The sequence below is a fragment of the Lutra lutra genome, chromosome 2, assembly GCF_902655055.1.
Source record: "Lutra lutra chromosome 2, mLutLut1.2, whole genome shotgun sequence".
Lineage (NCBI taxonomy): Eukaryota > Metazoa > Chordata > Mammalia > Carnivora > Mustelidae > Lutra > Lutra lutra.
The window spans coordinates 202,160,371-202,183,878 of record NC_062279.1 but is presented as its reverse complement, the minus strand read 5'-3'; the positions used below and the strand labels follow the sequence as shown (position 1 = coordinate 202,183,878).

General features: G+C 36.4%; 1 protein-coding gene across 9 annotated transcripts in view; it reads right to left on the bottom strand.

Moving 5' to 3' along the window:
* The window catches only part of MTHFD2L (methylenetetrahydrofolate dehydrogenase (NADP+ dependent) 2 like), a 134,679-nt gene that overhangs the window by 92,092 nt on the left and 19,079 nt on the right, over positions 1 to 23,508 (bottom strand). For all 9 annotated transcript variants that reach the window (XM_047719526.1, XM_047719530.1, XM_047719525.1 and 6 more), the window contains 2 exons: positions 3,376 to 3,528; positions 2,128 to 2,235 (listed from right to left, as the gene is read on the bottom strand). In XM_047719526.1, coding sequence (XP_047575482.1) covers positions 2,128 to 2,235; positions 3,376 to 3,528 — 261 coding nt within the window. The remainder of the gene's footprint in view (positions 1 to 2,127; positions 2,236 to 3,375; positions 3,529 to 23,508) is intronic.

Sequence of the window (23,508 nt, the reverse complement as noted above, 5' to 3'; positions counted from 1 at the left end):
ATTCAATTTTCAACATGCATTCATGAGAATATTTTATAATATGAAGTATATAAAGTATTTATAAAGTTAATATGTATTATGACAGGGGATGTCTAATTTAAAAATTGCATAAAGAAGGGAAAGAAGGAATAAATTGATTTTCTTAGACTTAGGAATTTTGGACAATGGAAACTTATCAAGAACTTAGCATACAATATACTGACATTTGTAAGAAAAAGTACAATGGAAAGTATGATTTGGAAGAGTATGATGTCATATTTCCAATCAAATACTTTACAGACTTTATAAATTCTATGTTTACATAAATTATTGCAGCAAAGACTAGATTTGATCCAAAAAAAGGAAACATAAACCCTACCAAAGAAAGACAATAAAGTTTCAAATCAAGGTGAAGAATACATCCTTAGCCGTGGATCATGTTATTCAAAACATTATGGTTAATATGTCCACAGATTATTGAGTTAAGCATATAACAGAAATAATAGTAACAGCCACGGTTCACACTGAGCAGCGTGTACTTAACTTAATATGTCAGCACCAGAATTAGAACTTTACATTCATATCTCATCTAATTTTCACATTAACCCAGTGAAGGAGATATTAATATTATTTGCGCTTTATGGATATGGGCAGTAGAGACTTGCACGGCATAAATATCTCATCCAAGGACACAGGGTGTGGCAGGAGGTGGGTCTGACCCTGAGTCTATCCTCCTAAACACAGATAGCATCCAGATGCCAGCTCTGGTTCCAGCATTTCCTTATGTGGCCTTGGGTAAGTCACCCGCACCCTCTAAAGTTCATTTCTTTTAGCTGCAAAATGCAAATAATATTAATATATGCCAGAATGACTGAGAATGAAAGAAGAGGACTTACCAGAAAGTACCATACAACTTGTGGAGCAACATAATGCTGCTTGTTATGTTATCGATGAGAGAAGAAAATAAAATGTTGAAAATGAAGTAAAATTTGCACACTGACATAGAGTCAAAACCTTCAACAGGGGTGCCTGGGTGACTCCACCATTAAGCGTCTGCCTTTGGCTCAGGTCATGATCCCATGTCTTGGGATCCCATGTCCTAGGATCCATGTCCTGGTATCTCAGGTCCGGGAATTGAACCCCAAATCAGGCTCCCTGCTTGATGGGAAGCCTGCTTCTCCCTCTCCCACTCCCCCTATTTGTGTTCCCTCTCTCACTGTGTTTCTGTCAAATAAATAAATAAAATCTTTGGGAAAAAATTTTTTTTCCAACAAAAACGGTATACCTAGGTAAATATCTCTGGTTGTTTTAACTTGTTTACCATAGAAATTACTGCATAAAGGCAAATATGAATCAATATATTACATCCTAAGAGACAGAGAAGCCCTAGTAGATTATGTTGGAAGTGAACAGTAACGCTAGGGCTGTCGATGTTCACCATGAAAACTCTGTGCATACTACTAGATTTGGCCTTTCAAAGAGCTCCTCAAGACTAAAGCTTTTTGAAGTTACCTGGTGTCATCATCAGGCCCTAATTTACTGTGATCCGCACATACGTTTTGATTACTGGCAATATTTAAATCCTTAGGCCCAGGAAGGAAAAGAAATATTCAAAGTCTCATTCACTATTTAGGTAAGTGATATGTCATTGCTGGCCTTCTCTTTCCATAGGATTTTAAGAAATTATTTCAGGTGTCTTATGTCAACAAAGATCCCAAAAGGAATGCTTAAAAATTTAAGATCAAGACACTGGAATTCACCAAGGTTAATAATGATAAGAAATCTCTATTTCTATACATCAGTGTGTCTGTGTGTGTGTGTGTGTGTGCGTGTGTGAGCATGCAGAAGTCTACTGACAACATAGACTGTTAGGTATTTAGTGGCTTTCCACTTTTCTTTATGTTCATATTGTCAATTATTTAAAGGACGTGTATATGGCCAAAATAATAGTAATGGGGACAAAAGGGCCATATATTTCCAACAATTCTTTTGTTCACTTTCAAGGTGCTCATGTCACTAGATGAAGGAGGAGGGAAGCCTTTATTTGCATAAATCCACGAATATACCAAGTCACGTTTCCAAACATCCTGACTCGATTTTAAGAACAAAGAAAATCATAAGAATATATGGAATCAAGGCCCGACCTACCTCCCGGCCGTTCGTGCTCTCCATCAGTGTGTAAAAGCATGGCGATGGGCATCCCTACATTCTTGGATCTTCCAGCTACAACCACATTTTTCCCAAATGTTTCAATTCCTTAAAACATAGAGTTTGATTTAAATGAAGAATCAACAATAAGAAGCAGATTAAACATTTGAACAGCCAACTAAAACATTCTTTAAAAACTTCTAATTAAATCTGAATTATTGTGTGGCTTCTCTATAATGTGCCACATTCGTTATTTATGAATATTCTTTTTACGCTTCACAGATTTGTCACTTCCTCTGAATTGTCCTTGTTAAAAAACTACACTTTCAAGTTGCCATTAAATTGCTTTTAAACATGGAGATTCACATGAAGAGTTAGACATGAAAAGACTTAAAATATATTAACTACTAATTATAAAGTAAGCAAAGTACAACAATGTTGAGCTTAATTGGCAATCAAACTTTCAGCAAATCTGGAACAAAATGAAGTGGAGGAAAAGTGTATTTTTTTTTTTTTTTAACAAAGCTCATGCCCTTTACCCCATCTGAAAGAGGTACTAAATTTCAGGGACTCATAAAGTTAGGAAAGATAAAATTTTTAGATATAACACACTCTACTTGGTTTGGGCACAATTGATTCGTAAATAAAATGAAGAAGTTAGAATTAAGGTTTTTATAAGTAGTGATGTCCTAAGAGGATGGTGCTAGGATCCATCCTAGAAAATAAAAGGAGAAGATGTGGTCAGAAACAGAAGGGACAGTAAGAGAGGCAGGACAGTCACAAACATAAAGGCAGTATAAATTAATTAAAGTAGAGACAAACGTCTCTCTATACACCTCAAGGGTCCGAGGGAGTATTACTGTATTTAGAGCATAATTCAAATGTAAATGCCTATAGTAAAAACCTAGGTCATTAGAGATGGCTCCAATATGTTCATCACATTTTGTTTTTAAAGGTAAGGAAAACCACAATTCATTTTGGAAAATGCACATTAAGTGTATAATTTAAAAGGGGGGAGACAAACCTACTCTTGGGAAAACTCACTCCTACAAGGTACAATGGCAGTTACCTGTAACCTGGCATGCGCTCCTCATTTTACTCAATTTTGGATTATTCTTTGACTTCTAAAACTTTACAGCTTTCTACGGACTGAGGTTTTATGGCTTGTCATTTTCTTTCTTTCTCAGTAGGGAAACGGTTCTATCGGGACACTGCACAGATGCGTCCCGTGGACCTCAAGTTACCAACCTGTCCTCTTGATGATTTCCCAAACAGCACTGGCAGTGGCAGGTATGAGAGAATGCTGGTCAAGGCACAGTCTTCCAACGTTGATGATATGAAATCCATCCACATCTTTTTCAGGGGCAATTCCATTGCACACGGTTCGCTCGTCCACATGGTCTGAAACGTAAATAAAATTGGTCTAACTTTAAAATGGTCATTTATTTGGAAGTCTTTCCTTGAAATCTGAAGACCCACATTATGATTTGGCTTCAGGAAAGGTATAAAATCATTACTCTGTTCTTATCCCTTCCACCAAAACGGTAAGCCAAAGTGTGCTTGGCTGACGGCTGTAATTAACCACCTCAAGAGTTTAGGGCTGGTGTGGTGAGAGGGGAAATGTGTGAAATAAAACAAAGCCAATGAAAACTGGAAACAGCCAGGTCCTAAATCTTTGCCTCAATAAGTTTACCTACTTAGTGGTTTAAATCTATGTTTTTCCCATACAAGACATTTCCATGAATAGGCTTCTATTAAATATTTCCAGCATTACAGATTAAAAGGGTCTTGTTGGTATTAAAGTAATCATAACATCATTAATGTGCCTAACTTCCTCCCAAATGACATAACAAAAAAGCAAATCACACAGACACACACACACACGCACACACACGCACACACACAGAGGCCTCCTTTGTCTGAAGCACTAGCACACTGATATCCAAAAATACCATTTTGGTTTTCTATTTGGAAGGAAAAAAAATAATAAGAGTAATAAACTAATCAAAAGAGACAGGAAATGCCAACCATCATTTCATTTTGAAAATAGTAAGTAGAAGTAATAAAGCTTCCCCCAAACCCTACAATAAGCCCATGTGCCTAATATACTGAAATAAAGGTTATTATTTGCTACATAGAAGTTTCTTTGTTCATCACACAATGGATGTCATTTAGATATAATTTTTAAGAACATTATCAAAGCCCAAGTTAAAATTGTTCTCAAAGAGCTATGCCTTGTACCTTAGATCTTCTGTATTCTAAATGGGATACTGCCACCATTTTACTTTAAATTCAATTTGCCAGCATGAAACTCCAAAGTTTCTTACAGATACACCAGTAGTAATCTGAATTATGTTCATACAGAAATTGGGTCTTTGTGAACAATCAACAGTTGTCGATGCAGACACTTAAAAACTGAGCCACCCAGGTGCACCACAAAATGCATCTCAAAGTATAGTCCTATTGCTGCTATTTAAAAAAAAGTTATCCGGAAAACACTGGGGAGTCACTAGACACAGACAGATCTGGGCATCTGAAAAACAGGAATGGCACTCAGAGAATTTCCCATTTTGGAGGCTTTCCTAGACACAGGACAGCTAGAACTTGGATAGACATCTGTGGTCCTACGTGCTTAAGGAATCAAGGCACAAAGTTTGAGGCTATCACAGGAGCTGAAAATTGAAGGGATATATCCAGAAAAGGAGAAAGGTACAGAGTAGAGCTTCAAAGTGTTATCTATAAATTCTGCCCAATTCTCTGACCCCTAATCAACATACACATGAGAAAAACTCCAAGAAGCCCATCAAGGCTCAGAGAACTACACAGAGATTGCACATGTAGTTCAGCAAAGGCAAAGCAAAACGTGAAGTCCTCAATGTGATAGGCATTTACAAAAAAACTTACAGGGTGCCTGGGTGGCTCAGTCAGTTAAGCATCTACTTTTGGTTCAGGTCATGATGCTAGAGTCCTGGCATCAAGTCCTTCATCGGGCTCCCTGCTCAGTGGGAGTCTGTCTCTCCCTCTACCCTTCCCCCTGGTCTCTTTCTCTCCCTTGCTCTCTCTCTCTCTCTCAAGTAAATAAATAAAATCTTAAAAAAAAAAACAACAAAACTTATAGCTAACTTATACTTAATAGTGGAATACTCAATATTTTTCCTCAAGAAAAGAAGACAAGAGTGTCACTCCCACCATTACTATCCAGTGTTTTACTGGAGATCTTAGGTAATGTGATAATACAAGGAAAATTAAAAAGAGGCCTAAGATCGGAAAGGAAGAACTGAAACACCCTAGCCACAGACGGCATGGTTATTAATGCAGAATATCCTAAAAAATTAAAAAAAAATAAAAGAACTGATAAAGTGGATTTTGCAAGACCACAGAGTACAAAATCAAAATCAATACAAAAAAATCAATTATTGGGACACGTCGGTGGCTCAGTCAGTGAAGCCTCTGCCTTCGGCTCAGGTCATGATCCCAGGGTCCCGGGATTGAGTTCCGCATTGGGCTCCCTGCTCAGCAAGGCATCTGCTTCTCCCTCTACCTGCTGCTCCCCCCACTTGTTCCCTGTCTCTCTCTCTCTGACAAATAAATAAATAAAATCTTTTTTTAAAAAATATGTTGTAGGGGCGCCTAGGTGGCTCAGTGGGTTAAAGCCTCTGCCTCCGGCTTAGGTCATGATCCCGGGGTCCTGGGATGGAGCCCCGTATAGGGTTCTCTGCTCAGCAGGGAGCCTGCTCCTCTTCTCTCTCTCTGTCTGCCTCTCTGCCTACTTGTGATCTCTGTCTGCCAAGTAAATAAATAAAATCCTAAAAAAAAAAAAATCTATTGTATTTCCGTATATAAGGAGTGACTAATTGAAAATGAAATGTTAAAAATACATCTTACAATAGTTAACCAATCATAACACACTTAGGAGTAAATTTTTAAAGTTTGAGGGTGACCTCTACAATGAGAACTAGAAAACATCACTGACAGATGACCTAAGTAAATGGAAGGTAAGCTGTGTTCATGGACTGAAAGATTCAATAGTGTTAAGTTGTCAATTCTTCCAAATTGATCAATAGCTTCAATGTAATCTCAATCATAATTCTATGAGGTTTTTTGGTAGAGGCTGACTGATTCTAAAATTTATATGACCAGGCACAGGAAAATCCAAAGCAATCTTAAAAGTGAGTGAAGTTGGAGGACTCACAACACCTGACTTCAAGACTTGCTACACAGATAACAGCGATCAGGATGGCATGGTACTGGTGTAGGGATAGGCATATACACCAGTGGAACAGACTAAAGAGCCCAGCTTTAGATTCACACTTACACAGTCATCTGATTTTTTATAAAGATGCTAAAGCAATTCAATGGAGAAAGGAAAGTCTTTTCAACAAAAAGCACTTGAACAACTTGACATCCATACTGGGGGTTGGAGGGGAACTGAACCGTAATCTCTACTTCAGAGAATACAGAAAATTTTATTACAAATGGATTATAAATCTAAACATAAAAGCTAAAACTGAATAGTTTCTGGGTGAAAACTTTAATTTGTGTGCTAGATACAGGCAAAGTTTTCTAAGAATACAAAACGTAAAGGACAAAAGAAAAAAACTGATCAATTCAGCTTCAGAAACATTAAAATCTTATGCCCATGAAAAGACACCATTAACAAAACGAATACCAAGCGAAAGACTGGGAGAAAATATTTGCAAAACCCGTACCTGACAAAGAACTTGCATCCAGTTATATAAAGAACTCTCAAAACTGAATCTTAAAAAGAAAATAAATCAATTTTTTAAAATGAGTTTAATACACAAGCAGGCATTCTACAAAGGAAGGTATTCATATGGGAAACATGCATGTGGGAAAACAAACAAACAAACAAATAAACACAACAGACCAGCGGTTCCCTAGGAATGAGGATGAAGGTAGGTACAGGGACTGACTGGAAAGGAACATGAGAAAACTCTCTCAATTCATAAGCAAAACAAAACAAAACACTTGTTATTCTGATAGGGGTTTAAGTTACATGAGAGTTTACATTTTTTTTTAACTTAAGAAATAGTACGCTTAAGATGTGTGCATTTCAATGCAACATAAATTTCACCTAAAAACATGCATATTGATCTGTAGTTAATGATATGCACGCTGAAGTTTTAGGGACACACTGTGTGTTCTCACCTTTAAATGCTTCAAAACCAAGATGGGTTGATGAATGAACAAATGGGTAGATACATGACAAAGCAAAATAGCAACATGTTAACAATTATAGAATCTTGGTTGAGATTATATGGGTGTTCTCTGTACCATTCTTTTAACTCTTCTATACATTTGAAGTTTTTCATAATAAAATGTTGAAAAATTACAACCAAAAATTACAACAAAAATACAACCATTCCCCAACATCTTGATCCCCTTTACTATGCTCTCCTCTTTTTCTCACAGCACGTCAACTTCTAATAAATATAAACGGATATTTATTACATTTATTTTCCATTGTCCATCTCTCCTGCTACTCCACAAGGATAGAAATTTTTGTCTTTTTGTCTTTCTTGCCCTGATGTATTCCTACCACAAAGAACAGGGCCTGCGACAAGAGGGACTCAATAAACATTTGTTGCATAAATGATTACTATTATTGACTCATAGAAAGAAACTAGACAAAATCAAGGGACAACCAGGAACAATTAGAACAGGCCACCATAAGGAAAAGATGTCTGATCCTTCTAAAACCTCTGACATCCATCCTTTAAAAACATAAGAAAAAACCAAAGGTCGCTTTCATTAAAATCTTTGTCAGTATCTTTGTGTCAACATTGTTAAGTAACTGGCATTTTTACGTCTTCCAATATAAAGCTGAAGTAAAAGACTCATGTTTGTCTGTTCTTTATTGATTTCTTCCTTTCAGGACTTGAAAAGTCAGAACTTTAAGGCAAAGTTTTATGCTTAAAGACAAAGTCCACACTCTGAAGACGAATATAGGCCCTTGAAAATGTGCTCATTTATTCACTCAACAAATATTTACTGGGTGTCTACCATGTGCCCAATATTGTTCTAAAGATTTAGGATACATAGCGAACCAAAAAGACAAAATTTTTACCCCCTGGAGCGTACATTCTAATGGAATAAATGTCTTCCTAATCAAATTATTTAGCTATTGTCTCTTAATGAGTTAATTATTTTGTATAAGTAAATAAGGGAGATACTTCTGGAAGCTGTGTTTCCTGTTCTCAAGCCAATAAGAAATATTTAAATCCTTTGGGTTCCACATCAAGGTTCTGAGACAGAAAATACTTATCAGGTGCTAAGTACTTGCCCAACATCATTTAAGAGTTGTTTCATCATTGAGGAGCGAGGGGACAAAAAAGGAATGGGAATTGAGTCTAATCTCACTCTGCTACTCCACCCCCAAATATGAGAATTAGTAGAGCTTGGAGGTGGAGTGGGAGGTGTTGTCTAGGCCAGAAAGGGGTGGACCTGGTTGGCCCTCCACCCTTCCTTAGTCTCTTTCTCCTATAGCCACAGAAAATTCACAGGACATTCCTAGGTCGACCTATTTTAAAGGCTGTGAAAAAAACAAATTAATGGGAAGTGGGAACCTATACATAACACAAAGGTTGCTGCCCTTGCCCTTCGTAATTCTCTTAAGTGACCTAAAGAGTATATGGAGATCCAAAAGTTGCCCTGGTTTAAGCCCTTGGTTTCCTAGGCACTAGCACAGTGACTTCTGTCAAATGTACTACACTACACTCCAAGCAGTGTATATTCTACAGAGCAGAACACTCAGATGAGCGAGCACGTCTGCTCTGATGAGCTTCTCTAACACACAAGGGAAAAGAAGAGATGTGTTGGGGGACCTCGCCTGCAAACTTTACGAGAGCAGCTGGTCTCACCCGTGTCCTAACTACCTCTTTCCTCTAGTGCCTGGCACAGAGTTATATGCAGATCATTACATCTTGTTTGAACTGGTAAATGAATAAAGAGGGTCAGAAGGCAGTCATACAAACAGATCTTTTAAAAAACTTTCTACAAAGAAATATTCAGATGTTTCAAAGGGCCTTTTGATTTTGGTAAATTCTTTATCAATGCAGAATGCACTCAAAAAATAAATTAGAATATCATGGTAAGGGAAAAATTTAAAAAAGGTGAAAATAAAAAGAAGTAATCACAGTGGTTCCAGGAAATTCTGGATCTTGAAGATACTTTGAGTAGTCAGGCATCTTGAGTTACATGATGTAACCTGGTTATGAGAGCAATTGCTCAAAAAGAGGTAATTCTATAGATCTCAGTGACCTTGGGATGGCTTCCACCTGGGAATAAATAGGGAGATACATAGGTGGATACCTGGACCAACCAATACTACTAATATGTAAATCAAATAAAAATAATTTACTCAGCTTCCACTATAAACTATTAGACTTAAAAAAAAAAAAAAAAAAACTGCTCAGTGCTGCCACCACTTGGTTAACATAACCACATGCAGGAGAATTATCTTCTACTTTGTTTGCCTTGCATATAATTTCTTTGATAAAAATGTTACCTGTTAGAAAAACAATTTTTTTTAAAGTGAGAACATACTATCACAGGGATAGCTTTGTTTCTTTGTAAACACTCAAACGATGTCCCAAACGATTTGAACAAAATACTGTTTGAAATCTGGCCTTTTTTTTTGAGTGAGCCTCAAATACAGAAATTGGTTACATAATAATTCATGGCTTGTGACACAACTTCAGTATTGGTTCAAGCATGGTCTGATTTTAAATAATTAATTATTTTTCATAATAAGTTGGGCATATGCAAATCCACCACCCAAAACAGAAGTTATGCCCTTGATAGCAATCTCTATTCAAGCACACAATACATCCACTAAGCCATCCCTTTTCCTGCTCCAATATAATGGGAACTTCATTCTATATTCTGTGCTTATCATTCCCTTGACTTCCTTTCTACATAGCTTTATTGCATTTATTTGTATTCCTAAAAGATCTGTTTTTTTAAACCATAGCTTTATTTAAGAATATTTGAATATAATAGACTATGTATACTTAAAGTGTATAAGTTGATAAGCTTTGATATATGTATATACCTGTGAAACCATCACCACAATCAGTGAGCACATTCACCACTCTGGAATTTCCTCAAACCCCTTTTCTTTCCTTTTTCCTGTCCCCTAACCTCCAACCACCAGTAACCACTTGTTATATCCCTCCAGAATGTATATGTTGAAGCCCCAAATCCTAATGTAATAGTATTTGGAGATAGGGCCTTTGGGAAGTAATTAGGTTTAGATGAGGTCATCAGGATGGAACCCTCAAGGTGGAATTGGGGCCCTTATAAAAAGAGATAAGAGAGAGTTTGCTTTCTTTCTCCACCTTGTGAGGATACAGAAGAAAAAAAGGGGACTGTCCAAAAGCCAAAAGAAGAGAGCTCTCAACAACTCTGACCATGCTGGTACTGATTTCAGATTTTTAGCCTTCAGAATTGTAAGGAAATAAAGCTCCTATGAACGTGCATATACAAGTCTTCATATTAACATGTGTTTACTTTTCTTTTAGGTAAATATGTAGACATGAAATGGCTACACCATATAATGGATATACATTTAACTTTCTAAGACATGACCAAATTATTTTCAAAGGGAACCATTTTGCATTCCTATCAGCAACACCACCTCCTCACCAATATACGGTAAGGTCAGTAGTCTTTCTCATTTCAGCCATTTCAACTGTTTAATAGTTTAATAGTATCTTACTACAGTTTCCACTTGAATTTCCTAATAACTACTTATATTGAGTATCTATTCATGTAATTATTTCTTCTGTGATGAAGTGTCTCTTCAAATGTTTTGACCATTTCTGTTATTTATCCTGCTTGGTGTTCTCTTGGTTTGGTGTTCGTCTTTAATTTTGGAAAGTCTCAGCCAGTATTACTTCGAATCTTTTTGTTGTTGTTGTTGTTGTTCTGTTTCTCTCTTATCTTGGTATCCAATTGCATGAGTGCTTTTTTAAAATGGCCTACAATTCTTGGGTGCTCTGGGGTTTTTTCCTGCTTCTTCTTTTTTTTTTTCTTTTAAATTTTATTTAAAATATTTCTTTGCGTTTCAGTTTGAGAAGTTTCTCCTGGCATGTTCTCAAGCATATTATCCTTGGCCTGTCCAGTCTACAACTGAGCCCATCAAAGCATTCTTCTGTTAGAGTAGCTTTGATTTCTAGAATTTCTTTTTCATTCTTTCTGAGCGTTTCCATCTCTCTGATTTCCTTGCCCATCTGTTCTTGCATGTTATCTACTCTTTCCTTTAGACCCCTTAATATATGAATCACAGTTACTTTAAATTCCCTGTTCAGTAATTCCAAAATCTGTGTCATAAGTGAATCTGGTTCTGATGCTTGTTTCGTCCCTTCAGACTGTTTTCATTTGCCTTTTGTCACACCTTGTGATTTTTTTGCTGCCACACCCAAAACTATAGGCCCAGCAGTTTCTCACTCTTAAACTGGCATACTTTGGCCTCCAAAAGCTCATCAAAATTCCATTTAGGAGTCTCTTTAAGATATCAGTGTATAGTCCCAGTAGCTTCTGTTCAATGTCAGCAGATCTCGGTTGTGACTCTGTATTCGCCTCTCTCCAGATTTTGGGATGGTGGTTTGCCCTACACCCTCAGTTCTCTGATGGTCAAGAAAAGGATTGATTTGCAGTTTGTTCAGCTTTTTCTGGTGGTAAGGACAAAAGGACTTACATTACTCTGGCTAGAAGTTGGCTTTTCTCAGTTAGGTTGTTTTTATTTTCTTGACAGAGATTGTTGAGAGCTCTTCATATATTCTGTATATTCCTATGTTGTCAGATATATGCCATGCAAATATTTTCTCTTTGTAGTCTATTTTAAAATTTGTTTCTATTAAGGTATAATTAAACTCTAACACTATATTAGTTTCAGGTATACAACATGGTTTGATATTTGCATATATTGCAAAATGATCACCACAACAAATCTAGTTAAAATCCATCACTATACAGTTACATTTTTTTCTTATGATGAGAACTTTCAAGATCTACTCTTAGTAACTTTCATATATGCAATATAGTATTAATTTTAGTACACGCTGCACATCATATGCCCATGACTTATTTTGTAACTGAAGGTTTGTACCTTTTAAGATTTTTGATTAATTTTCAAATTGGGAAGTGTTAATAATCTTCCAACCATGTTACTCATCTTCAAAGCTGTTTCAGCTATTCTAAGTATTTCATATTTCCATATGAATTTGACACTCTGATTGTCTACTGCTACAAAAAAGTATGATGGGATTTTGACTGAGACTGCCTTGAATCTACAAATCAATGTAAAAGTAACTGACATTTTAACAACATTTAGTCTTCTAGTCCATGAACATAGTGTATTGATCCATTTGTTTAGGTTTTATTTCATTTCTCTTAGGAACGTTCTAGTTTTTGATGTACAGGTTTTTCTCATCTTTTGTCAAATTTATGCTTAATGATTTCATTTTTTGATGTTATTTAAATTTTTTTCATTTCAATACCTGATGTTTGATGCTAATACACAAAATATCAGTTGCATTTTCCGTATTAATCTTGTATCTTTCAACTTTGCTAAAATCACTTATTAGTAGTATGAGTAGCCCTTTTTTTTCCCCTAGATTCCAATGGATTTTATACATAGACAGTTGTATTATTTGTTTTTTTTCTTCTTCTTGCCTTATTGTGCTGCTTAGAATTTCGAGTACAATGTTAAACCAACATCCTTGACTTCTTCCTCATCACAGGAGGAAAACATTCAGTCTTTCATAATCAGTTATGTTAGCTGTAAATTTTTCACACATGCCCCTTAATCAGCTCGAGGACATTCCTTTTTATTATTAGTTTTATAATGGCCTTTTATCAGAAATCAATGATAAATCTTACCAAATATTTTATCTGTATCTATTGAGATGATCATATGACTGTTCATATTTAGTTTGTTAACGTGATTAAATACATGTTTGATTTCCTAATTTTAAAGCAATGTTGCATTCCTAGAATAAAACCCTTTTGGTCATAAGGAATGATCCCCTTTATATATTGCTAGATTTTGTTAGATTTTGTTAATATCTTTTACATTTATGTTCATAAATGATACTGGTCTATGGCTTTCCTTTTCTGTAATGTCTTTGCCTGGTTTTTGGTATCAGGGTAATAGTGGCCTCACATAATGAGTTTGGGAGTATTTCTTCCTTTTAGCATTATTTTTTCCTTAAATATTTCATAGAATTCACCAGTTAAGCCAACTGAATATGGAGCTTTCTTTGTGGAATTAATTTTAACTACAAAGTCAACTTTTTAAAAAAATTTTTTATAAACATATAATGTATTATTAGCCCCAGGGGTACAGGTCTGTGAATCGCCAGGTTTACACACTTCACAGCACTCACCATAGCATATACCCTCAAAGTCAACTTTTTAATAGAATTAATCACATTATCAACTTTTTAAAAAAAGATTTTATTTATTTATGACAGAGAGAGATAGCAAGAGAGGGAACGCAAGATGTTGAAGAGAGAGAAGCAGGCTCCCCACTGGGCAGGGAACCCAATACGGCGTGTGATCCCAGGACACTGGGATCACCACCCAAGCCAAAGACAGATGCCTAAGGAACTTTTGAGCCATCCAGGTGCCCCACATTACCGACTTCTTTTTTTTTTTTTTTTTTAAAGATTTTATTTATTTATTTGACAGACAGGGATCACAAGTAGGCAGAGGCAGGCAGAGAGAGAGAGGAGGAAGCAGGCTCCCTGCAGAGCAGAGAGCCCTATGAGGGGCTCGATCCCAGGACCCTGAGATCATGACCTGAGCCGAAGGCAGAGGCTTTAACCCACTGAGCCACCCAGGCGCCCCCATTACCGACTTCTTGAATGGGCCTTGGCAGTGTGTGTCTCTCAAGAGAGATTTTCACTTCATCAAAGTTATCAAATTACTTGGCATAAAGTTGTTCGAAATATTCCCTTTTATCCTTTTAATTGCCTTGGAATCTGTGTGATATTACCTCTCTCATTCCTGATATTGGTAATTTGTATCTTTTTTTTTCCTTGATCAATTTACCTTTTGTTTCATTCATTTTCTTTACTATTTGTTTTCTATTTTATTAATTTCTGCTTTGATCTCTATTATTTTCTTTCTTGTCTTTCCTTTGTCTTTAACTTGCTTTTTCTTTCTAGTATCTTAAGGCAGAAGCTGAGGTTAATTTGGGATCTATCTACTTTTCTAAGGTAGATATTATTAAGTATAAAGGTACTATATATTTCCTCCACGTACTGCTTTAGCAGCATACCATAAATTTTGATATGCTGTGTATTCATAAAAAGTTAAAAATAATTTCTAACTTCCCTTTTTTTAATTCAATGCATGGGTTATTTAGAAGGGTGTTATTTAGTTTCTAAGTATTTGGAAATTTCCAGATATTTTTCTATTAGTTATTTTTAATTTAATCCATTGCAGTCAGGGAAAACACTTTGGGCAACATGAATCTTTTTATATTTGAGATTTGTTTTATGGTCTAGAATACATTATTTCTTAGTAAATGTTCTATGTAAACCTAAGAAAAAAATGTGTTTTCTGTCGTTTGCTGGGATAGTGATCTACAAATGTCAATTAGGTCAAACTGAAATCCTTATAGATTTTCTGTTTTCTCAATTATTGAGAAACAGGTATTGAAATCTATGATTATAATTTTGGATTTGTCTACTTTTAGTTTTTTATTTTTCTATTAGTTTTTTATTGCAGCTTTCTTCTTAGGTATGTAAGTGATTAAAATTATTTCTGGGGTGCCTGGGTGGCTCAGTCATTAAGCATCTGCCTACAGCTCAGGTCACAAACCCAGGGTCCTGGGATCGAGCCCTGCATCAGGTTCGCTGCTCAGAGAGAAGCCTGCTTCTCCCTCTCCCACTCTCCCTGCTTGTGTTCCCTCTCTCGCTGTGTCTCTCTGTCAAATAAAATAAACTCTTCCAAAAAAAAAAAAAGATTGTTATTTCTTTTTGATAAATGGATCCCTTTATTACTGTGTTATGACCTTTTAATCCCTAATAATATTCATTGCTCTAAAATACACTTTGCCTGATATTAACATAACCATTCTAATTTTCTTTTAATTGGTGTTAACATGGTATATCTTTTCCATCCTTGCTAATAACCTCTCTGTGTCTTTACAGTCGAAGTATGCTTTTTGCATGCAGCATACAGTTGGCTCTTGTTTTTATCCAATCTGACAACCTCTGACATTTTATTGGGTTATTTACAACATTATATTTTATGTGATTAAAATTATCATCTTTACATGTGATTTCACTGTTGTCTTTTCCCCCCTTTTTCTTCTTTCCTTTAGAATAATTATTTTTAGTGATTTCATTTTATTTCCTTAATTGGTTTACTAGCTATAACACTTTATTGTGATTTTTTTTTTTTAGTGGTCACTTGTGCTTCTATTATATATACTTTTAATTTATCTCAGTCTATCCTCAAGTGATATATAACTTCCACACAGTATAAAAATCTAACACTAATATCCTACCATTCTTCTCTCCCAACTTTTATGCTATTGTTATACATTTTAGTTTCATTTATGTTACAAATCACATATTACATGGTTTTTGTTTTTTGTTAAATATCAATTCTAAGATGATTTGAATGATAAGAAAAATATCTCACATAGCTACCATTTCCAGTGCTCTTCGTTCCTTTGGATAGACATGTATTTTCATCTGATATCACCTCCTTCTGTCCAAAGGACTTCCTTTAACACTTTTTTGTACTATGGGTCTGCTGATGATTGTTTTCAGCTCTGTCTGGGTTCTCCTCTCCCTAAATTTCTGAAAAAATACTTTATCCTGCCTTTGTTTTAAGACAGTTTCGCTGAGTATAGAATTCATGATTGACAGTTTTTTTTTCCTTTTCAATACTTTAAAGCTCAAACTATTTGCTTGCTTTCTAGCTTACATTGTTTCTAACAAGAAATGTCCTGTCTTTCTTCTTTGTGTTCCTCTATATGTTAATGCAATCCCCCCACCCCCGCTACTTTTAATATTTTTTCTATCACACTGTTTTGGAACAAGTTGATTATGATGTTTCTGGTATAGTTTTCTTCTTATTGTATGGCTTGAAGTTTGTTGAGCTTCTTAGATCTGTAGGTTTATAGTTGTCATCAAATTTGTGTGTGTGTCTATGTGTGTGTGTGTGCATGTGTGTTTTAATCTGAAATCTGAGTCACTTATGAAAGGATACTTAATTCTTATTCATAAAGCTCCAAAAGAATCCCACTTCCCTCCTTCTTAAAATCTGCAATCATTCATAACACCTTGCTTCCATGATAACTGTAACAAAAAGAGGAGTGGCAAGGGAACACAACAGCTTTTAGCCATCCTCAGTCCAGAAATGGCTCCAAAAAAGTCACTTCCCCTCACAATCCAGTAGAGAGTAGTCACATGGCCACAACCTAGTTGCTCTGAGAAGCTGGGACGTGTGAGGGAACATATGGCTATTGGAGAACTTTTTCTGCCACAGAAAAAGGCAGCATTGAAACTAAGAACAACAGAATTAAAATAATTTCAGAGGACGTGAGCTGGGAAGCGCTCTGTGAGGCCATGGCATTTAAGCTAAGACCTGAAGGGTAGAAAGAAGTCAGTTCCGGTATGTTTGAAAGAGAATCTATACAGTTAAGAGGTCAGAGGTTAAAGGCCCATTCACGTAATAAATATGCATTATCCTGGCATGTCTTCTATGTAATAAATACTATAGGTATAGAAAGATTTCAGGGGTACAGAGATAGAAGATCCTCATCAAATCTTGAACAGTGTCAGAACTTATACACCACTCTTAGAAAATACGCAGAAGGATGAGACTTGAATTAAAACAAACAAAAAAAGCAGTCGCTGGGAAGCTACAGGTCTCAGTCATTCCAGCAGCAACATTCACTAAAAGTCTACCATGATACAGAGTGGATTTCAGAATAAAATATTAACTGCAATTCTCCCTACTTTGGTGGAACTAGCAGTCCAGTGGAGGAAACATATTACTAAAAAAGTAATAAAATATTCCATGTGGAACTGTCCCAAAGACTCATACACAGAATGGGCTTTCTTCCTAGAGAAAGAGTGAAAATGTTGCAATAAAGTTCAAGTCAAAATTTGGATATCAGTTAGAAATAAACAGAATAAATGGCTCTACAAACATGAAGAAGTCCAGAGTGATGAAATTTCCTACTCTTGTCAAGAACATTAAAAAATAAAGCAATAAGTATTCTGTATACATAAATTGTATAATCTCTTAAGAAAAGCAATATGGCCAAGACTTTTTTTCTCCAAATGAATAATTAAGTTTTAGGCAATGCATATATCAATATCCCCGTTTTTATGCTTACTAATTATTAGAAAAGTTTATCTTTGTTAAATCAACACAATAAACTCTAACTTTTCTTACTCAATTCTTCCAGATTTAATCCTTTAATCCTAGATTTCATTCTAATTTTTCTGTTTAATCCTCTTACATGAATTGGAAGATGTTAATATCAAAGACTTCAACCTTGATAATTAAAGGGAAACCGTTGAAAAGCTATGTTAGAATAAGACAGATAAGACGGAATGAGTTTTGCCATTTTACCTAATAATTTTGTTTTAGAAATAGATGAAAAGTAGACTTCAGAAAGCAAGAAAACATACGGAGATGAGCAAGCGTCTCTCTCGGCACCTGCCCTGCAGTCTCCGTTGTAGGATGATGATTATGGCTGAAAGGGCACTATCAATACTTCTCCTGGCATTGCTTTATGACTCACTACCTCCCTGACCTCACACAAGACTCTCAGTTCACTTCAATCCTTAACTATACACCACAGATTGAAAAAAAAAATAGCACCTACTGGTAAGAGTAGTTGTGGGTATTAAATGATTTACTATATAGAAAGCACTTTGGAACAGTGCCTGGCAATAGTAAATGGTAAATATTTGCAATTATGCATACCAGTAATAGTTGTTGTCATAAAGCAATAGTAAAACACCACATTAAAATATCATTTAGTGCTTGCTGTTTATAGGGTTATATCTGAATGCTTTCATACAGTTCATTTAATTGAAATCCATATAATCCAAACTTCTCCTGTACCAAATCCCATACTATAACAAATAGTTATGCCAAATTTCCAGCACACTTTAAGCTTCTAGATATTTTAATTTCTCTTCATTGTTTTAGTTAGAAAAGAATGGCTCTCAATGTTTAAAGCTCATTATTTCCGCCTTTTTTTTCACATTACATACTGATACATACCCTACAAATGACATAACTTTTAACATAGTATCACTTCAATAGATATAACTCAATAAAAGCTAAACACAAAAAATACCTGATTAGGAGAAAAAATATACAGAACATGAATAGCAGACATCTTTCTGGCCTTGACAAAATGACCACTTACGATGTGAACGACAGCATACAGTCAGGATAGGAGTAGGGAAGCACCTCATGTGACTGTTTTTATTTCTCTGTAGTTCGTGGATCAGCTTCAGGAAAACAGTCAGGCTGCATGACTGCAGACACACAGTTATATCCTGACCACTTTCAATCCTGACCAAATCTGCACCCCTTTGGAACATAAAAGGGTTTCTGTCCTGAGACAGACTCATTACTACTGAACAAGGCAGAATTCTATCTCATTTCTTTGGTTTTTATCCAAATGAGATGCATGGAAGCTGTTTGTATACTCTGATTAATCTTATGCAAACTTGTCCTGCAACATCAGAATTTTAATTCTAAGTTAGAATTTCTTTTACTCAAGATACTGCCCTAATTGTGAAAAATAACCTCCCTTTTCTAATCATGACATAATTTAGAATCCACATTATTAAGCAAATGATAGAAAACTAGAGGTGTGATCAACGAGAATCATCTCATTTGCTCATTTGCTCATTGTTTCACTGATTTGTTGCAATCATCTTATCAAGACCTGGATGGGAGGGGGTATCTCAACCTGCTTCCACATAGCCAACCTACCAAAATGACTAAAGGAGTTCCATTTCTTCTATAAAATTTGGAAGCTGATGCTCAGGGCTTGATGAAGAAACCAGAAAGCAGTGTTTTTAACTCCTGCCCATACCAGTTGACCTTCATGATACTCAAGTGACAATTGTGTGTATTTCTTACACTGTTTTTGCTGGTTTTTTCCACAATAAATATGTACTTTAATTAAAAATAGTATAAACAAAAAATATATAATAAATATAATATAAAATACAATAAAATATAATAATAACAATGGAGTGTGAGAAGAAAACAGTTGCTATTTCTATAAAAACTAAATTGAATATTTTGGAAAAACTCTTAAGAACTAAAATGAATTAGTAAGGATTTAGATATGGATAAGACAATCATGAAGATTTGGAGTTGTTTTTTTTTTTTAAGATTTGGAGATTTAAAAATATTTTATTGGGGTGCCTGGGTGGCTCAGTGGGTTAAAGCCTCTGCCTACGGCTCGGGTCATGGTCTCAGGGTCCTGGGATGGAGTCCCGCATAGGGCTCTCTGCTCCGTGGGGAGCCTGCTTCCTCCTCTCTCTCTACCTGTTTCTCTGCCTGCTTGTGATCTCTGTCTGTCAAATAAATAAATAAAATCTTTTAAAAAAATTATCTATCTATTTATCTATCTATTTATTTATTTAGAGAGCACAAACAGGCAGAGGGAAAGAAGGAGAGGGGAGAGAATCCCTAGTAGACTCCACACTGAGTGCAGAACCCGAAGTGGGGCTCAATCTCACAACCATGAGATCATGACCTGTGTCAAAATCAGGAGTCAGATGCTTAACTGACTGAGCCACCCAAGAGCCCCAGATGGGGAGATATTTTAAAAATCAATATGAATTTTCACTGAGATAGCTTCATCTCAAACTGAAAATGAGAGGCAATGAATCGCAGGTATTATTAATGCTAGAAAATGATTCAAAATTCCAATCAGTAGGTTCCAAAGAGCTGTGGACCCCCATCAAAAGATCGATGAATGAATGAGTATTTAAATGATTTATGTTATAATACAATATTTAAGGTAAATACGCATTGTTTTATGATAACCAGCTTTTTCTGTTGACCAACATACCATATGTCCCAGTATCTTGTAGATTAAGTGGGGTAAGTAATGTAGACGAGTCTCCTCATATATAAAATACAGAAGAAAGTCCCTACTCATAAGGCTGCCTTGAGGAGTAGATAAAACTCTCCCTGTCAAGGAATACTTGCCACACAGTACGACACATTACTCACTGGCTAAAACTGATGTGCTGGTGAGGGGTAACACAATAGCTGAAAGTAATGGCATCAGGAGCCAGTCTTCTGGACTCACATCCCAGCTCAATTACTTACCAGCTCCAGCGGCCTTAAGGGAAGTGACTCAACCACTCCTTGCTTCAAATCCTTCATTAGTAAAATGTCCATAACTCCAACCCCTAAGGGTTATCGTGAGAATTCAGTGAAGTAATAACATGTAAAGTGTCAAGACATAACAAATGCTTAATGTAATACATTTCAGCCAGTATTATTTCGTATATTAGTGGCTTTTCAGCAAGATAGAGACTTGTCCTTTCTTGCGTCGCCTGGGTGGCTCAGGGGTTAAGCCCCTGCCTTCCGCCCAGGTCATGTTCTCAGAGTCCTGGGATTGAGCCCCGCATCTGGCTCCCCACTTGGTGGGGAGTCTGCTTCTCCCTCTGCCCTTGGCCCTGCTTGTGCTCTCTCCCTCTAGCTCTGTGGTCTATCTATCTCTCTAATAAGTAAAGAAAAAAGAGAGAGAATTGTCCTTTCTTGGAGCACCCAGATATTTGTTATTACCTTTGGTCCTTTTGCCTCTGTGCTTCTTACCATCTAAACTGAACACAGAACAAAGCAATTTATTTATACAGACAGATCAACAGTGCCATCTAGTGGCAATTCGCCAAATGTGAAAGGTTGCCCAAAAATGGTAAAATTACTACGGACAGAAACTTAATTTTTAAGACAAACTCAAACTAATGTTTTAAATTTGTAAATTTATAAATTTGTGACATTTTTATAACTATTTGAATTCAATACAAATACAGGTGGGAGAAATTTTTTTTCTAAGATTTTATTTATTTATTTGACAGATAGAGAGAGAGCACAACCCAGATGCCCCAGGTGGGAGAAATTTAAAAAACCAAACCATAAGAAGATTGCTTGGCATATAGAGCAAAAAAAAAAAAAAAAAAAAAAAAAGACTCTTTTTTAATATAAACCAAACAACTGGGCTTAAGCCCACTGCCAAATTTTTTGGGACCAATCTGTCATGTTAATAAACCGCTCGGAATTAGAAATGTAAATTTCTGGGGCACCTGGGTGGCTCAATGGGTTAAGCCGCTGCCTTCAGCTTGGGTCATGATCTCAGGGTTCTGGGATCGAGTCCCGTGTCGGGCTCTCTGCTCAACAAGGAGCCTGCTTCCCTCTCTCTCCCTCTGCCTGCCTCTCTGTCTACTTGTGATCTCTCTCTGTCAAATAAATAAATAAAAATCTAAAAAAGCAAAAAAAACAAAAAAAAAGAAATGTAAATTTCTGGTCCAATTTGGACAGCACAAAACTTACGTACTAAGGCATTAAGTTCTACTGCTGGATAAAGTATCCTGTTAATACCATAAAAAGATCTCATGCAATAGCACCATTGAGCTTTTGCTTTTTGCAAAATATACAGAATTCAAAATTACTGCCTTCTGTGCTCTACTGGCAGTCCTGACTGTAGTCAGTTGATATAGGTCTGAATTTCAGAGCCACCATTTAAAGAACACCAGTTGTCCAATAACACAGTGCAGATGTCAGAAACTGCGGTAAATTAACTGAGTAGTGATTATATAGGAGCAGTCAGCTCTCTGATTCTCCAATCACTATGTAAATAGAGATGAGCATCAGTGAGAACATGTCACTGCCTTCCAATCTGTTGGTGACCGGTCACTGCTCATTCATTATTCAGCTCAAACATAAGCAGCAAATCATCCCTCCTCCTTGTCTCCCAGAGAGCAGCTCATGTGACATTTCACAAAAGTAGATCACTGACAAAGGGGAGTAACCTATAAAGGTCACAGGGCAGCAAAGAAAATGCAGCAACACTGGAAGTGAAGTGAGATATGGACAGAAGGTCTGGAAACAGAGAAAACAAAGCAAAGAGAGCAGAGGCCCGGGCCCACCGGAAGGTAAGGACCATGAACGCAGAAGGCAAGATGAAGCCACTTTGGGAGGATTCTAGTTGAGAGTAAATGGACTGTCCAAGAACTAGGTGATGCTGGAATGTTGACACGGTGCCCTTAGGAGCAATGTGGCTGTGAGCCACGGGAGCTTAGTGAAGGCCAACTGTTTCCCACAAATGAAGAAGGTTCTTGTGACAAAAAGGACGACAATATCCCAGAGTAAGTGGCACCAGCATAAAACATCACATTAAAGAAACTCTCAGGGATACTTCACAACTCTGAAAAAAACTACAAACCCCAGGAAGATCGCTAGGCAAATGATTACAAAGGACAAAATGGAAGCTGACCCAAACTTAGAAAGGGATATACAATCTAGTCCACCAAGGCACAGGAAAGACACCTGCCCTATACGATATTTTAATTTACATGATGAGAAGAAGGCAAGTTACTGTTCAACTCCGCTGATCAAGTTTTTTGCAAAGAAATAACTTTAATTCTTAATGTTTCTAAGTTTACTTATTTGTTTTTTAGAGAGAAGTGGGGAGGGGCAGAGGAAGAGGGGGAGAGAGAATCTTAAGCAGACTCCATGCCCAGTATGGACCCCTATGTGGGGCTCAATCTCACAAACCTGAGAGCATGACCTGAGCCGAAATCAACAGTCAGACACCCAACTGACTGAGCCACCCAGATGCCCCTCGAAGTTTTTGGTTTCGTTTGGTTTTGCTTTTTAAAGATTTTATTTATTTATTTATTTATTTGAATGAGAGAGAGAGAATGAAAGTGAGCAAGCATGAGAGAGGGAAGGTCAGAGGGAGAAGCAGACCCCCCCACTGAGCAGGGAGCCTGATGCAGGAGTTGATCCCAGGACCCCAGGATCATGACTTGAGGTAAAGGTAGTTGCTCAACTGACTGAGCCACCCAGGAGCCCAGCCCCTCAATGTTTTTAATGTTTTAAGTTATAGTATACTGAACAAATATTAGTTTTACTTTTTTTTTTTTTCCATCTCCCTATACATTTATGAACCACAGTGAGTTAATGTTTTGGGAGAACATTTCAAAGGTCACAGAACAGCTGTTATTTTTCCTATTGATTTTTAAGATCGGTTCACCTGGTTTCAGCTTACACACTCATTTTTATGGTCTCGCACTACTTTGTAAAGCGAGGACTGCATGTAATTTTTGCCTAAATTTT